General features: G+C 35.2%; 1 protein-coding gene across 1 annotated transcript; it reads left to right on the top strand.

Moving 5' to 3' along the window:
- Positions 1–1,579: 1,579 nt before the first annotated feature.
- On the top strand, positions 1,580–2,721 carry LOC120217997. The gene is made up of 3 exons (XM_039215011.1): positions 1,580–1,591; positions 1,701–2,510; positions 2,589–2,721. Exons 1-2 carry the CDS (start codon positions 1,580–1,582, stop codon positions 2,502–2,504), a joined length of 816 nt encoding a protein of 271 aa, XP_039070942.1. The 3' UTR covers positions 2,505–2,510; positions 2,589–2,721.
- The last annotated feature ends 16,697 nt before the right edge of the window (positions 2,722–19,418 follow it).

Genomic DNA, 19,418 nt, shown 5'->3' with positions numbered 1-19,418 from the left:
TTTAGTGATTATATCTTAATTAAATAAACTTAAAAATAATTAAATATTATATTTGTTGAATTCAACGAGAAAAAATATATAAAATTTAAACGAAAGGAATTATTTTATAATTAATTCTTTATTTAATTATATTGAAAGCGAATCTAATCCAAACCAGAAAATCATGCCCGGTTTATATATGACTCGGTTCTTAGCTGAGCTGTCGATATCGAGAACATTGACGAACGGAAGTCCCAAGTACGTAAATCGATAACAAGATGAAGGGTATTCCCGTCTTTAAAAAAGATCCGCCCGCCTCTCGATTCTTTTCCAGCATCACAATTTTCCTCTACAACCCGATTCACCGTGACGTTCAAGAGACGGTTTCTTTTTTCTTTTTACCTCACGATTGAGTCTAAAGGAGAAAGTCAAGGAGGGGGAAAAGGATAAAGAAAAATATTATTAAATTCATGGATGATGATGAGCTTAAAACCAAAGCAATGGCTTCAAATTCAACGAATGTAAACCCTAACAAGACATCGAAGACTCTAAAACTAAAGAAGAAGGCGAGCTCTCTGATTCATACGACGACGTAATCGTACTCCTCTCTCTCTCTCTTAATTCTAATTTCATATATATATTTTCTTCGTTTGTTTAACTGTTTTTTGGCTGCTGCGGAAATATAAGGAAGTGTTCATTTCTATGAAAAATCATTTGTCCAATTTTACAGATTTATTGTGTGTGTATATATGGATTTTTGAACTTTGATTATTGTAACGGGCTGTGTATGGTTGCTGAGAAATCGAGGAAAAGGGAAGAAAATATTTCATCACTTTCGATCTTAAATAAGATAAATGAAGGTCGGATTCTTTTTTCGTAGTTTAAGTTTTTTTTTAGACTTAAAGGCATACTATACTTGTATATTAGTTTGCTTAGTTACATTTAGTTTAGAAACTTCTTGTTTCTTTGTAAAATGGATCCGAAGCAGAGGTTTTAGTGATAACTTTGTTTCTTTTGAAATATACTAAGCTGTAGCTTGGTTAATATATATATAAGTTTTGCTATTTGTCTGTTGTTTTGGGTTCATTTTTCTCTCTTTGTATCAAAAGTATGTACCAGACTTTTGTTGTATTAAATGCTTTTTCTTTCCAGGAAACCTGGATTGCTCCACTGAACAGCCTAGTGGTACTATTGCCCACCTTCGAGGCCTAATGCAGCGCCTTCACCAGTGAAACCCATACCACCAAATCTGTCTGGTAAGTCCTAGAGGCTAATGCTGAGATTCTCAAGTAGCTTCGATGTTTCCAACATATTCAGAGCTTATTTTGTTGCAGTGAAGCCCATTGAAATGTCTGTATGTATATTAGTATTAAACTCGAGCTCAAATTGCACTCCAAGGAATGCAGTATTTCAATGCTATTTGATGGTTTATAAGTCTTTTTATCTAAGTTTTTTCTGCTTTTATTTACCTCTGCTGCCTTCACTACATCTGGAAATGCCTTTTTACCTACAATATAGAAAGTTTTCTAATATTGTGAAAACAGTTAATTGTTTTCTGAATTTTAATATATTTTAATGTTTCCGCTGATATATATAGGGAATGCTATTGCTGGTAATAATATTGCCAGTGCTACTGACGTTCTCTCAAAACAACCAATTCCACCAATGAGTCAGAAAAATGTTGAGAAGAATCAGTTGCCAGTTAAATCCATTAATCGTAGTTGGTATGCACCTTCTGGAGGCATCATAATCTTGTAATACGCTTTTCAGATGATGACAGTGGAAGTGACTTGGAAGAATCTAGTCGACAAAAACCTGTTGAAAATAAATCCAACTCAACTTGGGATGGTTCGCAGAGACCCCTAACTTCATCTGTACCAAATATGAACAAGTTAGGACAGACTTCTAGGAATATTACCAGAGTAATTCCCAAGAAACCTTTAAGCCGTACATTTATCTCATCAATGACCAAGACCAATGGTAGGGCCAATCCCAAGGTTTCTGTTTCTTCGGTTGATCAAGGATCACAAGTTAGATATTTTAATCCCCACAACAAAAATGTGGCTTGCCAAGATCTTTTGCCTGAGCAAGGTGCAGTTTCCAACAATAGTAAACTACAGGACTTGAGACATCAGATTGCACTTAGGGAAAGCGAATTGAAGCTTAAGGCTCAACATAAGGAAACAACAACTATGAACCTAGAAGATAGTGGAGGAAGGAAGTGGATTGCAGCTTCAGCATATGCTGGTTCAATAGATCCAAAAGAACCACAGAAGAAACGCTTGAAAGCCGGAGATTCTAATTTTACCCAGTCATATTCAGGTGCCCAACCAGAGGTAAGTCATGTAAAATCTAATTCAGTGCCAAAAGACCAAAAAATGGAGACAAACAGTCTTCAGAGCAAGGATAAGGTTGAGCAAAGCAAGAAAGTAGCTCCAGTAAGCAAAGCCATGTCAAACATTAAATGGAAAAGAAAGATGACAAGCTGGTTGATATTTCATCAGAAGACACATCTAAAGTGGTGAAGGATGGTAAAATAAATTGTTCATCTGTTTTAATTTATACAATCCTGTGGATGCTCTGACTGATGTGGTTCTTTCATCCCACAGGTGTCGACTTGCATAAGAATTTGCAACAATCCAAAAGGTCCAGTAGGGAGGTTGATCCAAGTGTTTTAGCAAATAAGACTGCACCTTTAACAAACATAAGTGCCAATGCTATGCCAAATAACTTGGTAAGTTGACGTTTTAAGGTGCAGTGGTGCACTTCACTGAAAATGTTTCTTAAAAAATACTGGAATTGTGTGGTTATAACATATCATAGCTGCTTTCCACCCTGCTTAAATGTCATAGTCGAATATTCAATGCATTTTTCCCGTCCTATGTGTCATCTGACGGGTCTTGCTTCATATTATGACTATGCTGAAACTTTACTAACATTGAATTTCAGAAATCTCAGGATACCGCAAGGCTGTGGAAAGTTTGAGTAATGTAAATATCTCTGGTCATTCTAATGTAGATGTGGATATACATTCTTTAGTTGAATTGAGGAAAATCTGGACAAGGAGCTAGAGGAAGCACAGAACCACAGACGCTTGTGTGAAATTGAAGAAAGAAATGCACTTAAAGCTTACCGGAAAGCTCAGAGAGCTTTGATTGAAGCTAATGCTAGAGTACAGTTCTTTATCGTGAAAGGGAACTTTGTTCGGCCCGCTACAGATCTTTAATTGTGGACAATTCCTGTTTATTATGGTCTTCCAGGCAACATGAGCACACCAGAACAGGATTGGATATCTCAGATGATGTACCTGAAAATATGAACCTTGTACCGATATCTAATACTACCGCCTGCCTATGACGGTCTTCATCAACCAGGGAACGATGCAAATGTCCAATGTGTAAATATAGCTCCTCAAAATATGTCTCTACGGCATAACAATGGACAAAATTTGGGTTCTGAACCATGCAGTGAGCAGGATGCTAGTACATCAGAGCCATTTCCTCATAATATTAGCAACAATGCTGCTAATGGATTAAGATCTCCGTGCAGCCCTATTATTTCAGCAGATGAAGGGACTTCTCTAATGGACCTTGATTCTTTTCAACCCAGTCCTGACTATCAGCAAAAACAACAGAACTCTGAAGTAATTGAAAGAATGCAAATAATGAGTCTAGTAATCAGGATTCTTTGCTTCTTGAAGCATCATTGAGGCCTGAACTATTTGCAAGGCTGGGGTGAGAACTTCATCAAAGAACATTGATTCATGTTACAATGAGCCTTCTATCGAACGAGGGGCTGAAATGATGTTGAAAGTGAAAAGACCCAGATGAGCAATGGCAGTATTACGCTCTCAGAGGCAGAGAAAAAGCATCAATTTGATGTTTCAGGTAGTATATCTTTGTGAACAATGTTTTAGCAGCATTATTTTGGTTTGCTGAAAAATTATATAACAATAGACATTTCCTGATATAGGCCATGAAAAACCAAATGAAGTTACACCAGAAGCTCTGGTGGAGAATGAGGGCCAGCACCAGGAAAAAAATATATTCTAAAGTTTCATTCTTCAGAAAATGTAGCGGACAATGGATTTTCTGCTGGATGCCACTTTCCAGTGACATCTACAATATTTTCACCTTCTTCCATTTGAGGAGTGCAATTGGCCATTTGAAGGCCTTGTCTCTTGTCTCCAGACAAAGAGAGGACCATGTCTATAGTGAAGAGGGTGCTTATGTCATCATTGATGAAATTGAACAGTCTGGTCAGATTACAAACACTTAGAGGAGTCCATTCGTGATTTATCTGGGAAACAAATGGGCTCATATGTGTGCAATATTGCAGTTGACCCATCTTGGCCACTCTGCATGTATGAGCTCCGAGGAAAATGCAACAATGATGAATGCCCCTTTCAACATGTCAAGGAGTTGTCCAAGAGAAATACATATTTGAATAGAAATGATGATTCTGACAGTGCTGGTATGAATAACATTTTTTTTTTACAAATTTGGAAACCTGTGCTTTGTTGCTAACCTTGTTGAAATAACCCTTTTGCAGATTCTCAGCTTGTTCTGGCATCATATCAAGAGCAAATTAATGGTCCAACAAAACTTGCCAAATATTATGATGTTTTCATTTCACCAACTTATATTGTCAGCTTAGATATTCTGAAAGCTGATCCACACGAATGTGTTGTGCCTTGGGGAAATGCACATTGCTGGTGGAAGTATTTCAGTATTTGCTTATCTCTATCAAGCATTTTTCGGAAGGATTTACCTACAGATGAACGATTACCTACAGATGAACGATTACCTACAGATGATGAATCTTTCTTCCATGGTGACGATGGTCGTATCGAAGTGTATGGAAGCTGGAATAGGCAATCCTCATATTTCCAAAGTAGAAATGGAATAGCGGTTTGTAACGCATTCTATTTTATTTTTCTACTCTTTTTTTAATCCTTTTCTTTTGTTTATCTTAGCTTTACAAATTTCCTGCCTGATATTTATGTACAGACCGGGCAACATCACTCAGTCTCTGTTTCCCCTAAATTGTTTTGTGTACTTTCAAGTATGTGTTGTTTAAGCCCCTTTGACTGTGAGCATAGGGTTGAACTTCCATTATTCTTTAATAATCTCTGGTTAATTGCGAGATTGAAAGAAATTGGGAAGTCTTGGTTATTTTTCCAAGAAACATTCTATAACTGATTTCCTGTTTTCTTTATACAATTTCCTACGGTTAAACCCTTTGGTCTTCTTTTGGGAAAAACCTGGTGCTCTCTCCAAGATTGTCAAAAGCAATGCCTTCTGTTATTTTTCAACTTTCAATCAGTGTTTGCTTGCTTGCTCATTTACATTTTTTTTGTATCATAAATGACAATTTAGCATAGTGTTGTTTACATCCATATTCTAATTAAGACAGTCCTTCATGGTGTGTACTCAGAAAAACTCAACCAATCTTTTGATACGATGGTCCAGTCCTTGGATGGCTTTGCTTATCCTCAACCAGGAGGTTAATAAATTGGAGGGTATGAAAAAGGTAACCTTAGCAACCTGCAAGATAACATGTGGCTCATATTCTTATACCAACAGTTCTGTCGGTCATCAACTCCACTTTTTTAATTTGCAGGCTCTTTCTTTGCTTTCACGGTCCCTCGAGGCTGATCCAGCATCAGAAACTCTCTGGATGGTTTACCTGCTTATTTGCTATAGCCGTAGGCTGTTTGTTGGAATGGACGACATGTTCTCTTTTGCGGTATGTAAATTTATATGCTTGACATGTTCTCCTTTGCAGTATGTAAATTTATATGCATGGTTATAATTATTATTTCGACCCTCTGCATGTTGGTGACATTCAGATATTGGAGGTATGGTATTGGTTAACTGTAACTACATCTGATATGTAGAGGTTTGTCTATTGGTTTTGTTGATTCACTCTTCTAATGGTAGTTCATACAGACACTAACAGTGTCTAACTATCGGAACATCTTGGCTGTCCATAGTTCTCTTCATTTGGAAACTAATTATATTGACCATTGTCTTATGCATGCTTTTGAGATCTTTATTTTCTGTTTTAACCTGGTTGGGGTCACTGGTTTCCATTAGTGGTTTTATCTCTTTGCTACTGTGGGAACTGGATAGAAGCAGTAGAGCTAAGAAATTACTAGTCCAATGACGCATGAATGGACATGTTACAGTAATGATTTTGGGATTGGGTAAAGTTGGTTTTTATTTTTGTATCGGTGGGTGGGTCGTGGAATAGAAAATCTGAAAATATCTGTGAAGACTGTTATTATTGCTTCATATGTGTGCATGTTGTTCACGTGTCATTCTTTAGGTTTGCCTAAGATATTGCCCAAGTATTTTGTGTGTTTGCAAATCTCTATTATGTTATTTTCAATACTTATTCTTTTAATTTTAAATGTTCGTTTTGCATTGGCATTAAATTAGTGTCCTACTTCTACATAGGTAGCACTTCAAATCTTGGGTATTCCTCTTTTTTTTTATATATCTTACGCAGAAACTAAGCATGTATGAATATGAATATCTATAAAAATGTGTATGTATAGACATGCTTGTTCCTCCTTTGGAGAATTCAGATAAAATTCAAACCTTTTGTTTGGGCATACGTCTTTTCTTGGTCTTCAGGTCAGAAGCAATGGAGGATCATATGTACTTTGGCTTATGTACATCAACAGTCGAAAACAATTGGATGATCGATTGCCTATGAGGTTGCACTTTCAGCACTTTGTCGTGGTGCTTCTTCTGGAAAGAATGTAATGCATATGAGTGCATGCATCTTAGACCTGTTTTTGCAGATGATGGATTGTTTGTGCATATCTGGGAGTTTTGAGAAAGCCATCCAGACAGTATATAGACTCTTCCCTGCTACAACAAATTCTGATGGGCCTCACTGTTCGATGTTTTCTGATATCCTCAAATGCTTAACCATTTCTGACAAATGTGTATTATGGGTTTCTTGTATTTACTTGGTTATTTACAGGAAGCTGCCAGATGCTGTGGTGCAGCGGTTGGAGCTTGAGAAAGAACTCCTTCCAGTCGAATGGCCCTCTGTTCATTTAGGCAATGATGAAATGAAAAGGGCTTTACAGTTGTTAGAAATTGTAGTAAGTGTTTGTTGACTCGTACATCAAATCGGATCCTTTAAGAGTGAAATTGATTTCAAATCAGCACAAGATTTTGCACTCAATCACATTAAGTGTTTGGTTGCACTCGGTAGTGCTGACTGCAGTCAAAGTATGTTCGAAAAATACAGAAAAGTGTATCCATCTTGCCTAGAACTTGTTCTGATATCTGCACGAGTGCCAAACTATGATTCCGAGAATATGGGTTTTATCGGGTTTGAAGAAGCCCTTCATAATGGCCAAAAGAATCCCCTGGAATTCACTGTATCTGGAATCAGTATGAATATGCCCAACAGAATGGAAAACCTGATGTTGCAAAAAATGTCATGACACGCTGGTATAACTCGGTTTGGAAAGTTCAGTACCCTGAAAGTGAAAATTTGGACGCCATAGGTGGTGGGAACTCTCTTGTCTCTCATGAAAACGGATTCAACATCAAAGTCCCACTTTGCGTTACCTAACGCTGGTCAGACGGATGATGTTTGGATATCTTAATCTCTTTCTTTACAACTTTTTGCGCAATGATAACGTTGAGGCTCGCTCAGCTATTGACAAGGCATTGAGGGCCGCCATTACTCCCATGAGTTTCAATCATTGTGTAAAGGAGCATGCCTTGTTTTTGCTCAATGATGAGTCACAAAAGAGTGAGGTTCCTATGAGTTGGCAGATCAATACTTTGAATATGTATTTGGAAATTGCTCGGTTTCCGAGTCTGCGAGCCTCTATCTAGGCATTTTATCACTGTGATTGAGAAGCCAAGAGTGCAGCAACTTGTTCGAAACATTCTGAGTCCAGTCTCGTCTGATTCTTCTCTTGTGAACTTGGTCCTTGAAGTCTGGTACGGCCATCACTTTTGCCCCAAAATCTAACTCAGCCGAAGGGTCTAGTCGATTTTGTGGAAGCCACTTGGCATTAGCACCGTCCAACTATGAGTTAATGTTTTCTGTGTAAGATGTTAAGCCGAGGTGACCACATTAGGGACGTTTCTTCCAGTCTTTTGTTTTGGGCTAGCTCAACCTTGGTCGATGCATTCTTTCATGGAATCCCAATTCCACCTGCGCATGTATGGGTAAACGGTGCAGATATAATGGACAGTATTCCTGGCATAGAGGCCGTACTTGCAAGGTTTTATAGAAAGGCTTTAACAGCATATCCGTTCTCCTCAAGTTGTGGCAGTGTTATTACAATCTAATCAGTAAGAGATCGGAACATTGTCGTGGAAGCAGCAAGAGCACGAGGAATTGAGCTCGAGTGAAGTCTCTTTTCAATAAATCGAGTGTAAAATGTTAGGTTGGTATTTCCGCAGAAAAGACATCTGCATTTTTTACTCGAGATGATTCGGATTTTGAGGAAATTGGTACATATTGAGCCAGTTCATATGTAATAGGAGAGATTGGTGTGAGAGTAGGAAGCACGGAAAACATACAAATTATAGCAACTGAATTGAAATAGGAATCATCTGATACTGAAACTGAATAGGTGAAGATTTCTTAGATATAAATTCTTTTTGTGCTCATTTGCCTTAGTTCCTGTGTTGTAATTGCCCATATTTTGTACTCATTTTGGTTGTCAAGGGTTATTCTTCTGTTCGTTTTGTTTTGTACCACATTCCTGTTTGTTGTCTGCGAAATATAATCTCAGTGTAATTACCAGCATCCAACCTGGTACTCACAGAGATCCATTGTTGGAGTGCAGCTGGATTTGAGCCTAATTAATTATGCAAATATGCAACTAATCAACTACTTTATAGAAAAGCTGATATCAAATAAAATTTAGGGATTTAATAAAATAGGGTCATCTTAACTTTTAATCTTAGGGAACTCAATAAAGTAACACATACAATGGATTTATTCTAAAATTCAATGTAAACCTGGAGTTATATGATTTGAATTTATTTGTTTTAAAATGTCTGATCGGTATTAAAAACATATAATGTATCATGATTAATTTTATTAAAATTGAAAATATTAACATTTTGATTAAAAATTAAAACACTTGTTATTACTCAATTTCACTTATCATTAAAATTTATAAAATTTCAATTGTTTAATTTTAAAATTGAATTTTTAATCAATTTATTTGTTTTATTAATTTTTGAGTGGCGTAAATTGTAATTTATATCTACCGTATTTAATGTTCTGAATCAAAATTCGATTGAATTCTAAGGCTAGCACCATACATAGCCACCATCTCCAAAACTTATAGTATGTTCTTCGCCCTATTTGACTACAAAACCTTTATGCTTTCATGGGTTGAACAAATGGTTTTGAGAATTGACTCTCACAATAAAGTCGTCTTTGACAGAAACTTAAAGATTTTGATTTATGTTTTGTTTAGTTTACTTTTTCATTGTATATAAACAACTGCATAAATTACTTATATTTTGACCAAATCAGACATGAAAATGTTGGGTTAAAAACTGTTTTTTTTTCCAGTACATGAAGAGAACACAAACACTTAAAACACACGAGGATTAACCTTAACAATTCTGTAAAAAGAAATTAGAAACTGTTGTATCTATTTCGAATCTCTTTTACAAGATTGATCTCCGAACATCAAGATTTCTAGAGGATTTCTTCCTCCATCGAGAATAAATACTTAAGACCTATGAACTGTACACTTCTAGAGAAGTCACGACTCTTACACAATTTTAGCAGGTACTACATGATCTGCTAGAACTGAAATATTCAGTCAGTCAATCATATCTATTGAGTTTATCAACTTATGAATAATTATTATGACCCTGCGTCTACGTCTGACACTAACACTAAGGGTCACTATAAAATCTCTCGACAAAGACTGAAAGAACATGAAACCATTCTATTAACTTTTTACTCATCTACCTTCTCATAGAGACAGATGATCTAAAGACTAACCAACCATCGTTCAACTACCGACTACGACTCTTCGTCCAAACCAGAAGGGGTGAATCGTTAACGAACGATGTAATCATATTGTTCTAATATCACCTCATAACATAAAGAAATCTCTCGAAATGTATCCTAAAGACAAAATAACCAATATCACCTCACATATTCGTCCTAAAATCCACCCCAACGTAATTGAGCTATAGAGCTTGCATGTGCGACCGAAGATACCTCAGAGGACAGGGCAGACAATGTGACGCACTCTGCTTATTCGTATCATTCTTCCTACCAACACTGGAGATGAGTGGATGATGTCGTTCAGGGCCTTGCTTTTACGAAGCATGCCCTCTTCACCTGCCCCCAGTTCAGACCTAAAGCAAACAAAGCCAAATAAGTGACCTGAACATATGAACAGAAAGATTGGCCAACACCTCTATCAGCATCTCCACTGCACATACTAAAAAGTTAGTAGACTCATAAGGCATGTCGCAAAGAGCAGTGGATGATGCTACCAGAGATGTTCATCACCACAATAACATCACAACACTAGAGATAGCCTCGGAAAAAACACAAGCTACGCATATAACTCTAATAATCACCGTGTAGCTAATAGATACGAGAGAAGCCTCCCCATTAGTCTTACGGACTAGAGACTCGTTTAGGAAAAATTATTAGCTAAGCCTTTATCTTAGCTTTAGACCAAGACAAACTTAGACTAGAACTTAGCTTTTTCGTGTAGCACTCAAACATTTCTAATACATATAAAGACCGAAGTTCTTCTTCCTTCGTTTAAATACCAAGACTCTAAAGGCATTTCTAGTACTAAGACTATGTACTTTATATCCTCTGTCATGTTGCCATGACGTTGAGACGCCTCCGTTGTATTATCATGGTAGAGATATTTACTATCAGGCTAAGAGCGTTGAATTGCCTTCGTTATATCTTAAAGGAAAGAATACCTTATGTTAGTTCTTTGATCAACCAAAATATGTCAAGAGAGGTGAATTGACATTTAAAAATTGTGTGTGAAAACAATTGAAAGATAGAAAAACTTGCATAACATTTTATAATAGTTCGACTTTTAAATCAAGTCTACGTTCACTATAGTATACACATTAAAGATTTATCATATCTATTAGATTTACTAACCTTTAATTATAGAAAATGGCAGCAGATTGTTGAACATTATTAAGAGTTGAATGAATCGAGCCTCGGGTTCTAGACTCAATCAAGAAAGAGTTTGACACAAGGAAAAGGTTTTTAGCCAATTTAGGGTTTTGGCAGAAAACTTTCTATTAAATAAGAGAACAAGATGATGATCTTTAAGAAGGTGATTATGAATATATGGATATATAAAAAAGATAAACAAAAAGACGATAAAAATATTAAAGAAACTGAATTGAAAATTTCCTCTGGTATATATCAAATTGGCGTGATTATGATGATGATGATAAGGACTCGACGGCTAAGGTTGTAGTTTACAAGCAAATTACCTTGCTAACCTTATCCTAACTAAACTAGTAAAAGTACGACCCAACCTAGTATTGGGTTTAACAAAATTTAAATCCTAAGTAGGTTCGGAAAGAGTTATCACGTACTTTATAATGTAGTAATATTAACTTTTACAAGTGATCCCTTAAAGTATTTTAAAGATATTCTCATGCCTATCTCTGATTGTATAAACATTTGGGCCTGAAGCTACTTCGACTTTACCAAAATTTGTGTGGGAGAAAGAAGTAATGTATTTTCTTTCTCAAATTCTTCAATCTTCATGTGGGCGTGAAGCCCCTTGCTGATGAAAGCTTGAACTTCAACTTGAAGTCTATCTTTCAGAAGTCTAGACTTGGCACATGTTGTAACATCTTAGATTCGGCCTATGCGTTTCGATTAAGTCTAGTAGATCATATTCATGATTTTTAAAAAATATTTTTTCGAAACCGTTATTCAATCAAGGTAAAATCACATTATAAATGACATTTATGAAATAATAATAATTTATACTATAAAAACCCAACTCATAAATATAATGAAAAAAAATTAATTTAAACATGTCTTAAAAATCTAAATTTACGATAAACCAAATATAAATAGCAAAAGAGTAATCATTATAAAATCCAACACTTTTAAAATAAGGCCCATGTTACCAAAATAGAGTTAACTTGAAAGATAAAACATTACAATAAGATATACTTCAGGAGATATGTTGATCCTCCAAGTGCTCGATCAGGTGTATCTAACCAATAATATCTGAAAGGGGAAAAACATTTTCGAAAAGTGAGCTAGGCTCAGTGTGTCCCAACATTACTATAAAATTATGATAGGTACACTAAACAAATCATAATCCAGTAAATCTCATAAAAATTATACTGCAGTAAATCCCATAAAAGAGTTGTCCTAAGGGAACATCTTAGGGCCTGAGAGCCTACCCAAGATAGATTTCGGGGTCATGGGGCCTACCTAAGAACACATCTTAGGGCCGCAGGGCCTACACGAAAATGATCTTAGGGCCGCAGAGCCTACCTAAGAGTCACATTAGGCCCGTAAAAATGTTCAGCTTGATCAGAGCTGTACTTTATAAATTCGTATCTCAAAAATACAATTGCACCGTGACATAAATTCCATAAATCCATAAATATGTAATCAAATACCCGTTCAAACAAAAAATCAGATAGCAATCATAATCTATAAACAACATAATAGATCGGTGCATCAATGAAACAATAATCATAGAATTCAGTGTACCACATGTTAAAACAAATAAAACAGTTCAGTAATATATAGGGAACACACCTCGATAATAGATTCAAATAGTAGATCTACTGATTGCTGGTCTCGCCACGCTCTGCTACAATTTTCGAACCTAATTCATAATAACACTATATTACTAATGGGTAACATAATTAATTCTAAAATCATAAAATTTACGGGTTTTACGGGTGAATACTGGCACACGTGGTTTAATTGATCTAGAGGAGCTGGGTCGAGCTGTCGAACGGACAGGAGAATCTCTTGTACCTTCAAACATTAATAATTTATCAGTCTCAAGTCTTACTCAATCATTCAAAGCTAAAACTCTTAAGTACATAAGCATTTTTCGGGTTTGACTATCAATTTGAAGGCTTTCGAGTCTGGATTTGACCAAACGGATTGCGGAATCGAAATCAGAACGTCGAAAAATATAAAGTATGACTTTTCGAAAATTCAAATTCTTGGTCAAAGTCAAAGTCAAAGTCAACGGATTTGACTGATGATTTGGAGGCCCTCGGATTCGAATTTGGCAAAACAGACTTCGGAAACTGATTTGGTATATCGAAAAATGTCAGAATATGTATACTCAAATAAAATAAAAGGTCGTTTAATGGCCGTTTAAAGCCAGTCAAAGTTATGGTCACAGGTGCTCAAAAGTCTACAGTCAACTATTACGAAAATAACACATTTTTTAAAATAATTACCAAAATATAACCTTTTTAAAAATAATTACCAAAACATCACCTTTTTCAAAATAATTACTAAAATATCACCGGGCCGGGTCGGTCAACGGGTTAGGTCGGGTCAACCCGGTTCTGACTGATCAGACTGGTTAAACCGGTTCAGACCGGTTAAACCGATCAAACAACATCACCCATCAGTTCAAAACTCTCCCACGCGCAGGGGCGACGCGTGAAGGCTTTTCTGGTCTCCAAATATTCCTAAAAAAAAATTCTAAAAATTCTTTTAAGCGATTTTGAGTCACTTACCAACCTCGGTTCAAATTTTTGAACGATGGAGAGATCGATTTCAACTCGGCCGAAACTTTGACCGCTTCACCTTCCACACGCGAAGCCGCCTACGGAGACAAGGAAGACACCGTCGGACTCGGAACGACACAAGGAACACGATGGTGTGGGAGGTGTCGAAAACCGATCAACAATCGGAGATGAATTTAAGATTTTCTCGGCAGTGGTGCTAAAAAAAATGTCGAGACTTTGTAACACCCCCAACCCGTATCCGACCCTGATACGAGTCCGAAGTGTCACATTGACTTTTCAAACCTTGACTCTTAAGAAAAATCCCGGGAAATTTAAAACTTTATTTAAAACAAAATACAGACTTTATCAGAGTGCTCGTACTTAATGACTTATTACATGCCAACACTTTATACATAACCAAAAACATACTTTATCAAATATTTCTGATCTGATCTTTTGGTAAGGAAAACTGACCTGTCTTGCTCCGCATCACTCCTTACTCTTCTCGAAACCTACGTGTGAAACAATCACACGCTAAGTCGAATACTTAGTGAGGCATAACCACTTATAATGCACTTTAAAACATATATACATGCATGTTCTGTTCTATCATGTTATAGCAATTCCAGGCATTTTCATATCGTATAGAATCATATCAGATTAATCGCAGTAAATTCATACATACACATAATTCATCATTCACATGTTATCATATAATCACATACTTTTTCAATCAAACACTATACACACAACATCATATAATTTCTATAGCATTTATCATACCACTAACTTATATTTGTTCATATCTCTGGATTAGCCCATGTATATATGTGAGAACTATCGATATGTGAGTCTATAGAGGTTGTGCACTATGCTGTCACCACAGCTCATATAAATGCACCGAAGTGCCCGTAGAATTGCACCAAAGTGCCCGTAGAATTGCACCGTAGTGCCCGTAGAATGATGTCCATAAGGACCACGTAGAATTCCTTAAGAATCATATACATATACTAGGATCAAGTATGTGTCTTTCAAGACTTCACACAGGTTCCAAAGGATATACATATGTCCTAAAGAACCGAATAAACCCTCGACTCTTGGCATGCCAACTATACCCCTAGCTCTCATGACACATAACATGGGCGTTATCATTTATTTCATTTCAAATATACATAAACTTGTAATTCACTTTCACATATCACGTATCACATAGCTTCTTTTCATATGATCACATAGTCACGTAGTTCACTTACCCGTAGATCATTTCCATATAATTCACATGTCACATATGTCATGTTTTCATATAATTTCTATCATTTCTCACCCAATCACCTTTATTCATATAAACATACTTATCATATGTTCACATAAGATCATATACTTCATATAATATATCGAAACACCTAGAACACTTTCACGTAGCTTATAGTCATAAGTTTGTCTCGTATCATATACTTGTTTTCACATATATATTTCCTATCATTCTTATACCATCACATAATTCCTTTAATAATATATGTAACATTATAATAGAAATACTTATAAGTCATATCACTTAAAGCACATACTTATAGTCACATTGCTTATATCTTAATCGTATGCCTTCTCTTAAACATATATACATGTTCAGGTAATTCACCATTTCATCACATAATTGGGTATTCATATAACTCATTTCATTTCATTTCATATCTATCTATATATATATCCTCAAGATTATCCTAATACAAATCATATAGCACTCTTATATTTCGTATTCATCTAGGGCAGACTTATAAACATATCTCACTTCTATTATTTCTATATATAATCTAATCTGTTACTTAATTCAATTTCTTATAGCTCTTATAATCTTCTCATATAACTTCACAAATTTCTATCATTCAACCCATGTGTTATAGTTTTTATTTAAACCTATGATCTTTCCCATCTAGCTTATCTTATACGTTCATCTTATCATTTATGTTCAAATCCCTTAGTTGGTGTACTATTTTCACTTCATCCTATAGATCAATATTATCCAGTTTATTTCACTTATCATATAAAAAATTATATTTTACTATGATCACATAGTTTATATCTCATACTTTGCTTTCTCATGTTCACCTATCATGTCATATGGCTCATCTTTCTCATGCAGTCATAGTTCAGTTTCACATATGTATATATATACCTTATATAGCACATACTTCTCATAACATTACATTCAAAAGCATGTCAACAATATATCATGCATACATACAATTCATGTCATTCATATACGTATAATCATATATTCATGCATTCTAACATAGGAAATAGACTTGTCGCAAGTCTTGTTTCCATTTAGCACCATAAACTAACTAATATGCACTCACATGGCCTCACTAGCCAAATCCAATCTCTATCTTCCCTTGATCGATCTTACTTGCTAAATGTTCCGGAATTGCTTTATGCGTAGAATCTACATAAATGTACATTTCGAGACCATCATTAGATACCTACACCTTGTAATTGGATACTATCAATTTAAACGAACTTATTAAATCCATATCCCCAATTTTCCTTTAGGGGAATCGGTTCCCCCCCCATGGGGGTATCGGTTCCCCTATGACATACTGGAAATTCTTGTTCGTTTGAAGGGTATCGGTTCCCCTGAATGGGTACCGATTCCCCTTGCCCAGAAATCATATTTTCAACCCGAAAATTACTTCATTTCCTCTCAAACACTTCATATATCATCCCCTTTTCATCCTTAACTCTAGTACACATACTTAAACCAATCTATATTCATTTATTTAATCTTAAACCTCAAAATTCTATCTTCCATATAAGATTCAAAATCATACCAAATTTCCAATGTGTTCTAATTCCAATTCTAACACTTCCTACCTCTTAATTTAATCCTTGACAAGTCAAATTCAACTTCACAATCTATTATCCTTCCATATCAAAATTCACTTAAAACTCATTTTTCTTAATTTCTCATAACTTGTTAATCTTTGAGGTTTAAGCCCCCTAAAGCTTTCCTTAATCTTTCTTAATATCCCAAGAATCAAAACAAGCTTTAAAACGAAAGAATTAACCAACTAAAGACTCACTTACCTTATACCAAGCTTCACGGTGGAGAGGAGGAAGAAGAAGACTGAAGAATGCTCTGGACTCTTCTTCATACGTGCTTATTACCCTTAAAAAAAATTATAAAAAATCTTTCTGGTCAAATGACCATAATACCCTTAATTTCCTTTAATAATTACCAAATAACCTTCAATATAATTCAAATAATCATTGAATTCTTTCATTCTTCTACTTTAGTCACCAAATTCTGAAACTTTACAATTTGGTCACTAACCCGGTATTGCGGATGTTACAAATCTCCCTCCTTTTAAAAAAAATTCGTCCTCGAATTTTTCACTAAACAACTTAGTAAGAACATATCTTCTAATGTTCTTAGTTACTTCTTTTACTTAATCCTTCTTTCTCTTAGTTCTTCAACTACCTTTTTCCTTTATACATCCTTATCATGTTACTTATCATATAACCAATAGCATCAGTTCTTATCACTCAAAATCCTTAATCAATCAAATTTTTTTATCAATCTTTAATTACCTTATAACCATACTAAACTTGTATTTCGTCATCATTTGACCAAAACTCAACTTTAAATCTTCTTCAATGTGATTAAACATATACTTTAAGGAGTCAAACAATATTTTCACATCACCTTGCACACTGCTCTTATTTCCATATCAAAAATTGTCCTCTGTACTTCCATATTATCGTATATGATCTTTTAAATCAATCCCTTTCATTTCCTTATTCCATATAATCATTATTCCTTTCATGTTCGCATACTCTTGTCTTATTACTTATACTCATCTTTATGTACCAATCTTCATTGCATCCTCATTACTTTAATAACCCATTTCTTATACATAACTTCATTCTTTATCATTCTTATACTTGTATTTTTCTTCCTGAAGATTCCATGCAAACACTTATCTCAGTTTCTACATCATAGCTATCTGCTCAGAATATACAACCATATTCAAATTCACATCATAATCAATTAACTCAACTTTATCTTTTCCTTCAATCCTATTATTCTATCCCTTTTACTCTGACAGCTAGTCAATAATATATGTTCAATCTAGGGTACAAACCGTAATCAACCAAACACATACATCCTGTCAAATCGAAATTATCTTAAAAATTCACTTACTCAACTTATCAATTTCACCTCTATTCTCATACATCCTGAAATTTCTTTTGCTCAAACTCAACATTCTGACTTCCTGTGTCTTATAATCTGATCATCGATATACACATTCTCAAACTCTTCTTATCAATCCTCAGCTTTATTTAAAGATACCAATTCTTACTTCCTTTTCCTTTACTATACTCATTATTATGATCCAAATATGCAACTGTATCCAGATCCATTGCAGATCTGGTTATCATATCCTGACAATATTTATATCTTATAATTCCAGTACATTTCCATCGCATATTCTTGTTAGCTACGCTAACTTTTCCGTCTTAACTGCAAATCCTTATCATATAAACGCTCTGGCTTATACACAATGTTATTCCTTCATTTCGAACTCATAAGCTCTGACATATACATCTTATACACTTGTCACTGATGCACTTATCCTTGAGTTCTTCTATACGTAATCATCACGTCATTAGATCTTTTAACATTCTTATGGTGACACCCGTTCACCATATTCTATCTTATTCACATAATAGCAAAACTACTCTACATCGTTTTTCCGATTCCAAACGATGAAAATTTTCATTCATTATTCAGATATGATTTCAGCTTTCTGAAATCAACTTTTGATCTTACTAGGCATTTCCTGAGGTGTCCGCTCTTCATCCTGCCTGGCCAGGGCAAGTGAATAGCTACACAATCAGGAATATCACCTTTCACTTACTTCGAAATATCACGATCGGATTCTACTGTGTTAAACTATTCTTATTTATTAGCAAGACAACGTATTCCTTACACTATCAGATCAGAAATTTTTCAATCTATGTTGGCATGTACACCTTTTATGACCTTTTGGACTTCGGTTTATGCCGAGAATCGGCTAAACCATAGCTCTGATACCATTAAATGTAACACCCCCAACCCGTATCCGACCCTGATACGAGTCCGAAGTGTCACATTGACTTTTCAAACCTTGACTCTTAAGAAAAATCCCGGGAAATTTAAAACTTTATTTAAAACAAAATACAGACTTATCAGAGTGCTCGTACTTAATGACTTTTACATGCCAACACTTTATACATAACCAAAAACATACTTTATCAAATATTTCTGATCTGATCTTTTGGTAAGGAAAACTGACCTGTCTTGCTCCGCATCACCTTACTCTTCGAAACCTACGTGTGAAACAATCACACGCTAAGTCGAATACTTAGTGAGGCATAACCACTTATAATGCACTTTAAAACATATATTGATACATGCATGTTCTGTTCTATCATGTTATAGCAATTCCAGGCATTTTTATATCGTATAGAATCATATCAGATTAATCGCAGTAAATTCATACATACACATAATTCATCATTCACATGTTATCATATAATCACATACTTTTTCAATCAAACACTATACACACACATCATATAATTTCTATAGCATTTATCATACCACTAACTTATATTTGTTCATATCTCTGGATTAGCCCATGTATATATGTGAGAACTATCGAT

The sequence above is a fragment of the Hibiscus syriacus genome, unplaced genomic scaffold, assembly GCF_006381635.1.
Source record: "Hibiscus syriacus cultivar Baekdansim isolate YM2019G1 unplaced genomic scaffold, ASM638163v2 tig00110194_pilon, whole genome shotgun sequence".
NCBI lineage: Eukaryota > Viridiplantae > Streptophyta > Magnoliopsida > Malvales > Malvaceae > Hibiscus > Hibiscus syriacus.
The sequence above is the reverse complement of the archived record's forward strand: the minus strand, read 5'-3'. Positions and strand labels throughout refer to the sequence as shown.